Source organism: Octopus sinensis, linkage group LG4 (genome assembly GCF_006345805.1).
Source record: "Octopus sinensis linkage group LG4, ASM634580v1, whole genome shotgun sequence".
Classification (NCBI taxonomy): domain Eukaryota; kingdom Metazoa; phylum Mollusca; class Cephalopoda; order Octopoda; family Octopodidae; genus Octopus; species Octopus sinensis.
This window is the reverse complement of record NC_043000.1, coordinates 149,260,066-149,268,933: the sequence shown is the minus strand read 5'-3', so window position 1 is coordinate 149,268,933 and position 8,868 is coordinate 149,260,066. Positions and strand designations below refer to the sequence as shown.

General features: G+C 31.8%; 1 protein-coding gene across 1 annotated transcript in view; it reads right to left on the bottom strand.

The window, feature by feature from the left end:
• Window positions 1–787: 787 nt before the first annotated feature.
• LOC115211030 (cyclin-dependent kinase 4-like) overlaps window positions 788–8,868 on the bottom strand; it is a 142,312-nt gene continuing 134,231 nt past the window's right edge. Inside the window, exon 9 of the mRNA XM_036502557.1 lies at window positions 788–1,306. Within this exon, the coding sequence (XP_036358450.1) occupies window positions 1,276–1,306 (31 nt within the window). The 3' untranslated portion in view covers window positions 788–1,275. The remainder of the gene's footprint in view (window positions 1,307–8,868) is intronic.

Sequence of the window (8,868 nt, the reverse complement as noted above, 5' to 3'; positions counted from 1 at the left end):
TGCATACAGGCACTTCTGACGCTTAGATTTCTACTTCTCTTGTGCTTCCTCCATCAGATACTTCTGACCCCTCTTCTCAACCATTGTCCTCTATTTTCGCCGCCACCACCATCACCACCTGGGGGACTTGTAGAAGGCAATCAGCATAGCCCCCCCCCCCCACTTCCACTTCACCCTCTAAATGAAACCAATAAACAATTAAAAAGAAAATAAAAATTTGCTCAGTATGCCCCTTTGATCATAATTAACTTCCAGAAATTAATCTACAAAGAAAAGAATCTTTTTGCAAACAACAAAATGGTTCAATAAAAAAACTTTTACAACAAATTTTTCAATGTTTTTTTACAAATGTTTTTCTTTTTTCATTTTTCTCTTTTTTGTCTTTTCTTTTTTTTTGTTTTTGTTTTTAATAAGAATTATACAAAAAACAATATGAAAAATAATATTATTGAAAGCTGATGCCTTAATAAATATAATATACACTATAGAAACTTAAATGCTAAATACAATTTTAAAAAAAAAATATATGATTATGGATATTGTTGTTTCTGTAAGTATAACTATTTTCATTTCCATAACATTCACAAATGAAGAACTAAAACTTAGCAGAAAATATAAACTGCCAATGTTACAATTAAAGAAGAGCAAAAATCGAGTGCTTCATTATAAAACTATTATGGTATTTTGAAAATTTATAGAATTCATGCCTTTTAAAATACTTCACTTGCATGTTCATACACATACATATGCAAATGTGTATTTATGCATAAATGTTTATATATGTGCATATATTATTCAGAGTTACTGGATTATCACCTAATTTTACTAAATTTTTAAGACATAGACAATGAAGATTGTTTTTTGCTTTTTTTTTTGCTTTTTTTTTTTCCTTGTTTAATGAATTTAGCAGACAATGTAGAAGACTCCATGGGAATGGACATTTCAATAAGTTAACTAGCTTCATAAAAGATCTGTCAGGTTACTTCCATGTCTTCATTAGGTAGATTTAACCTCAACAAAAACCAACACCTTCCTTAACGAGACAATATCCACAAGTAACACACTCCCACCAAGGGTCAAACTTCAAAATTAACTATAACCTACTCACTTCGCTATTGACATAAAAACACCTCAGAGTAGACATTTGTCGAAAAATAATTACATATTTTGTATTTTTACACAATTTTTATAAACAACAATGAAAATAAATTGGTAATGTATTCTGTTATATGATCATAACAGTATCTAATATGGATGAGAGTTCAAAACAGAGGTTCAAGCAATAATCTTGCTTACTATTTTGCTTCTGAGAAACAAAGATGTTACAGAAGAATGTAAAAAAAAAAGTAAGTATTTCATCTTTTCAATAATCAATCAAGCTAAGGTAAAAAAAAAAAATTACTTTATCTCAAGATAATTGTAATTTAATCCTCAAAAGAGAACCATTTTGTTATTTTCTATCTTAAGCTTTACTCACATTAGAGAAATGCTTTAAGCCATTAATAAATTTTCTTGGCTTACACAACAATCCAATCATTGCTACACATTTTTTCTGTCTATTTTACCATACATACAAAAAGATTTTATCATCATCATCATTATCATTATTATTATTATTATTATTAATAGACGAATAACAAAATATTTTATGATAAAACTTGAAATACAAATTATTTTTCCAAGCCAGAAAATTGCATTGCCTTGCTTTAGTACAACCGCAGCAGCTAATTAAAATTAATAAAATGCTGGCTGCCTGGATCACATAACAGAAGAGGTACAACAGTATCAGTGCATATATATGTTGTTTCTAACATAAGCACAAGAGCAGAAATTTATGGAGAAAGGGTTAGTCAATTACATCAACCTCAGTACATGACTGGTACTTTATCAACCCCCACAGAGATGTAAAGTAAATTTGGCTTCAGAGGGAGTTGAACTCAGAACATAAAGAGCTAAAACAAATACTACAAGGCATTTTGTCCAAAGCTCTACTGGTTCTCTTGGTCCACTGCCTTAGGGCATACATATTATATACATACTTATGAATAAGAATATATATATATATATATATATAATGAATAAAAGTTTTAGAGTTAAATTATATTCGTCAATGGATATGAATGGTAGGTTTACACACACACAAGGAAAAAGTCTTCTGTTATTTTATATACATAAGATGCTTTGCACACAGAAAGAAGATTTCTGTTGAAGTTCTGCATTGCCTTACTTCAATAATTGCAAATATAATTGTGAATACAAGTTTAAAAAAAAAAAAATTAACATTCGCTTGCATAATCTGGTCCCATACATTAATAGTATGAAAATATATCTGTTTAAAAATATATGTCTATACAGGTTAAACAATATTTGATTACTACAGGAAATGGCTTTGAAAAATATAAAAAGCATGTAAAAAGAATGGTACATGGAATTTATGGCAGATGGAATTAAGGAAATGGACGGAAATAATTTTTTGAATATTGGAATGTAAATACTTAAAACATTTTCAATAGTTTACTGATTAATATCTATACAAATGGATTATCATTATTTCTTACTAAATACACTAGGAATGATAATGTGAAATGTTATTTCAGAAACAGGAAATTAGAATATAAAATTATATCAAAAATTTGAAAAAAAAAAAATGAATACTCATATTTTAACTATTTACACCAATTTACAGATTTTATATTTCTTGAAAATGAGACAAAATTCAATTTATGTGACAGAAAATTTAATCAGTATAGATAATGAAATGTGCTTTCTTCTCAGAATTTATCTGTTCTAGTAATAAAGTAACAAATTGCTACAGGATCAAACTTAAGGTTTAAATTATCTTTCCTATCCTGAAAATTTTACACTATTCTATAAAAAATATTTAGGGAAATAAGAATGTATTTCTAAATTCAAAAGAGGCTTGTTTTATTTTTGTTGTTTTTTGCTTGTTTTTTAATATCAAAAATGAAATTACAATCTGAATGTTTTTTTTAAAATATAGTCAACCAATAAGATTCATTCTATTAATTCTGCAGATCTCCATAAATCTTGCCAATAGTCCCAAGAGGTCATAAGAGCAGATACTTTGCTTTGGTTTCTTTGCATAAAGCAGCGGAGAAATATCTTCACCAGGATACAGTTTATCACAGGTAACATTCCCAGACTATCTGCTATCATTCCAAACAGCTAGATGAACTGAGGCACATATAATGACAGGCTATGTCCAGAGACACAAAGAACCACCAGCAGCAAATCTGAATACTAAGAACATTTAGACTAATACTTCACAAAACACTAATATGCTTCCATAAGAATATGAAGCAAAATGGTTCGGAAATCCATTTTTTTTAACTAACATTCAATATTTTCAGTTTATAATTCTGGTTTATTTGTCTCAATTTCTGGAATCTAACAGTGTTGTGGGAAAAGGATGTAGGGATGTGTGCTTCATCATCATTTTAATATCCACTTTTTCATGCTTCTATATATATATATATATATATATATATATATATATCATCATCATCATCGTTTAACGTCCATTTTCCGCACTAGCACAGGTTGGACGGTTCGACCGAGGTCTGGGAAGCCAGGGGCTGCACCAGGCTCCAGTCTGATCTGGCAGTGTTTCTACAGCTGGATGCCCTTCTTAACGCCAACCACTCCGCAAGTGTAGTGGGTGCTTTTTATATAATAATATATATATAAATATAATTTATATAATAATATATTATATAATAATATATATATATATATATATATATTCTGTAGATTTTATCTTTTACTTGTTTCACTCATTTGACTGCGGTCATACTGAGGCACCGCATATAACTATGCAAATGTATAAAGGCATACACACACATATACGAGGTTTGATCAAAAAATATCTGGACTGTTGCCATAGTAACAAAGCTAAAGCATGCAGAGTGAAGCTGCTTGGCAAAGATTGACTTTGAACTCTGCTGTGCATGCGCACTAAGTTTTAACGCTCTAGCTCACTTCCGCTGTTTACAGCAGCACTTGGAAGGAAGGTGTGTAGCATGTGATCGTTGCACTGACAGTGACAGAGAAAGTTGTCATGGCGATACCTGCTCAGACGCCTACACAAAATTGCAGAAAGTGTATGGAGAGGAGTGTATGAGCCACACACAAGTGTACAAGTGGTTTAGATGTTTCCAAGATGGCTGTAAAAATGTTGATATCAACGAACGTTCTGCAAGACCTGCAACCAGCAGAATTGATAAAAACATTGCAGAAGATTTCAAATGAGCAACACAGATTCCACGGCTCCATACTTTGAAATGACCAAACATTTACTGCTATTGGAACTTACATACCATGTACAGGAAACTGTTTTACCACTTGTATACAGCATTTTCCTCAAATAATGGAACTGCAACTACAATATCTTTATATATATTATTTCTACTTCCATTCTCTTATTTCCCTCTATATTCCTTATCTCCTCCTTTTCCATAATAATTCGAACTCAAGTACTTCCTCAATTTAACCTTCTCACACTGTCTCTGATGAAGGGATATCCATAATATCCCAGAAACAGCTGTAAGACTATTTCCTTATAAATGTCTTGATAACTCCCCACAGTCTTGGCTTTGTCATCGCATTCTCTCTAATATATATATGCATGCTAATACAGGACCCACATTAGACTCCTCACTCATATCATTATCGAACCAAGAGTTTGACTCCGGTCTATCCATAGCACTTGCTTAGCGTTACCTGACACTCTTTGGGGTCTTCCAAATACCACTACCTCACATATATATATATATATATATATATATATATATGTACATATCTATGTGTGTGTATCTTTGTGTCTGTCCTCCCATCACTGTTCGACAACTGGTATTCATGTGTTTACATCCCCATAACTTAGCAGTTCGGCAAAAGAGACTGATAGAATAAGTACAAGGCTTAAAAAAAAAGTCTTGGCATTGATTTGTTTGACTAAAACCCGTCATGGTGGTGCTCCAGCATGGCCGGAGTCAAATGACTGAAACAAGTAAAAGATGAAAAGAACAAAAGAATACACACACACACATATTTTTACATATGTACATACATTTACATATATACATACAGAAGCATGCTTCTGAATCACATGGTTCCAAGTTCAGTCCCACTGCGTGGCACCTTGGGCAAGTGTCTTCTACTATAGACCTGAGGGATCCAAATTCTTATGAACTGATTTGGTAGACAAATCTGAAAGAAAACCATCATATGTATGTGTGTACATACATATATGTGTCTGGACTTAGTGCTTGGTTTTTCCATGGGTATGAGTAAGTATTTCACTTATATCCCACGTATTTATCGCTGAAGAGGGGAAAATTCTTATGAATTAACCCCGAAATTGGACCACTACAGTAATAACGGATTTTTTAGAAATTTCTATCGGTTTGTTTCGAGACGCATAGATTATAATGGTTATTGACAATATTTTGTCCTTTTTTCGGCATATTTGGCATTAGAATTTTTCTTTTGCCCTTATCTTGTAAATTATTTATATGTGTGTGTGTATACATATAAGCACATACACACATATAAAAACATACACATATGTATGCGTGTATGTTTATGTATATATGTATTGTGTGTGTGTGTGTGTGTGTTATACTGACAGCTTCTCATCACACATGATAGTTGTAAGCCACCATCATGGGAGCATTTCCAAACTTCCATGAAAATTATGTTTGATCATGGGAAAATATTATCGAACATGTAAAAAGGCGAGGAATGGCAACACGAAAGTTATCTGTCATAGAAAATCTACCTCCACAAAATTCCAAGCAAGCCAGGCAAGCATGGAAAAGTGAATGTTAAAATGATGATGATATAAAGTTTTGAATTTTTCTAGGGAGATAAGATTATATATTTTATTTTATAATCAAACTGTAGGTAGGGGCTTCTTTTTTTTTAATAACAAGTGGAATATTTCTAAAAAATTATTTGTAGCACACATCTTCTGAAAAAAACAATTACCATCTTCAAAAATATAAAGGATAATTCATCATAAATATAATTCAATGGTGATGAAGTTTTCACACACATACTCCATTTATGTTTCTTTTCATAACCTAAAATTTCAGTACCAAATTTTGTAAGACACATTCACATTTCGTTGATACACAATGGTTAATAAAATTGTTTGTTACACACTTACATAGTCTCATCCAATGTGGAGGGAAAAAAATTCTATGCAAACATGACAGACGGTAAAAGTAGGTTTTCTTCTTCAAACTTTTAGAAGTAAAAAATTATTTAAACAATGGCAGAACAGTCAAACCGCTCTGAGAAAGAAAAGAATTATATCGTCTCAGGAAAGGTTACAAGCAGATGAGATATGAAATATGGAAAGTATTAAATATGGTGGTGATATAAAGACTAACTGTAATAATTGACACATTTGTTTCAAATGAACAAAGTATTGAAAGTGTTTATTAAATATACATATATTTGTATATAAATATATATATATAAATATACAAATATATATGTACATACATACATACATACATATATATATATAATGATGATATATATATATATATATTATACTGTATAAAGATATACATATATATATATATATATATATATATATACTCTTATATATTTATATAAAGATTAGATATGCATATACACCGACCCACATATGTATATATATATATATATATATATATATATATTATATATATATATATATATATATATACATATATATATATATGTATGTATATATATCAAATGGATTTGCCTATTCCGCACATACAATAACAACCATACCAATAATCCAACATATGTCCATCATCAACTGCCCCATGGATATCACTATGGTTTCCATACCTGGGCATTACCATTCAATCCAGGGGTGTCAACAGCACTAAAATGAGTGTTGTCTGGGAACAAACATTCCTAAGAAATCCCCACATTTATTCAATTTTAATTCTCGGAAGGATTAAACACTAACTTTATTAATTAAACTACAACAAAGAAACACATTTACCCTATGTACAACAACAGTATTGCTAAATAAATTCAATAAGTAATCTTACAACTAACTCCTAAAATATATAACTAAATAGCAACCAATCTTTTAAGTCCATACAGATAATATTCCCACCGGTCTTCCATAGTTATTAATATAAAAGTGAAAGCTTTATCACCACCTTCATTCAATCTTAATTCTCTCTCTCTCTCTCTCTCTCTCTCTATATATATATATATATATATATATATATATATATATAGGCGCAGGAGTGGCTGTGTGGTAAGTAGCTTGCTAACCAACCACATGGTTCCGGGTTCAGTTCCACTGCGTGGCACCTTAGGCAAGTGTCTTCTGCTATAGCCCCGGGCCGACCAATGCCTTGTGAGTGGATTTGGTAGACAGAAACTGAAAGAAGCCTGTCGTATATATGTATATATATATATATATATGTGTGTGTGTGTTTGTCCCCCTAGCATTGCTTGACAACCGATGCTGGTGTGTTTACGTCCCCGTCACTTAGCGGTTCGGCAAAATAAGTACTGGGCTTACAAAGAATAAGTCCCGGGGTCGATTTGCTCGACTAAAGGCGGTGCTCCAGCATGGCCGCAGTCAAATGACTGAAACAAGTAAAAGAGTAAAGAGAATATATATATATATATATATATATATATGATGATGATGATATATATATATATATATATATATACACACATATATAAAGATTATAGAGAGATTGATAGTTATTCATATATGTGTGTATGTTGCCTTAAATACACAACTGAGTTTTATCTTTCTATATGTATTATATATTTTTCTTTCTTAGTCTTTTACAGTTGCTTAGGAACACTAGGGTTCCCAAACCCATATCCAATGTTTATAGACCTTCACTGCCACATTATCAGGAATTGAATTATATTTGGTATTTGAATTGGTTCTTATATATTGATTGAATTTTTGTAGGGTTTCCCACCAAAGATTTTTGGACTATTATCATCATGCATTAGTAATTATGCGTTGATTTGTTTGTAATGGTCAAATTTTGATCAATAGGTTTTTTTTTTTGGTTTTTTTATGTCAGGAGTGGCTGTGTGGTAAGTAGCTTGCTAACCAACCACATGGTTCCGGGTTCAGTCCCACTGCGTGGCATCTTGGGCAAGTGTCTTCTGCTATAGCCCCGGGCCGACCAATGCCTTGTGAGTGGATTTGGTAGACGGAAACTGAAAGAAGCCTGTCGTATATATGTATATATATATATATATGTGTGTGTGTGTTTGTCCCCCTAGCATTGCTTGACAACCGATGCTGGTGTGTTTACGTCCCCGTCACTTAGCGGTTCGGCAAAAGAGACCGATAGAATAAGTACTGGGCTTACAAAGAATAAGTCCCGTGGTCGATTTGCTCGACTAAAGGCGGTGCTCCAGCATGGCCGCAGTCAAATGACTGAAACAAATAAAAAAGAGTAAAAAAAAAAAAAGTAGCCACATGTTAATTTTTTTATGGTCGTGTATGCTGATTTTGGTATCGTACTTTAATGTTTACAGTTTCCATAATTAATCCTCTATTTTTGTGTGGAATTTTATAAAATATATAAGTAATTTCCTCTACTGTTTTCATATCTAATTTTACTTTGTGATGAGTAGTATAATGTTGTGCAATAGCTCATGTTGCAAGTGCATGGTGAGCCTACTTGAGAGTGTTGTATTTGTCTGTCCACTGTAACAGCTAGAGTCCTGAAGTTTACAACTTTCATTTTTACAGTCAAATTTATAGATCACTTTGGTCATCTGCAGTTTGTTCTTTGGCTCACACATTTCTAGTGTGTTACTGATGTGGATGCTTTTGATTATGGCGTTTTT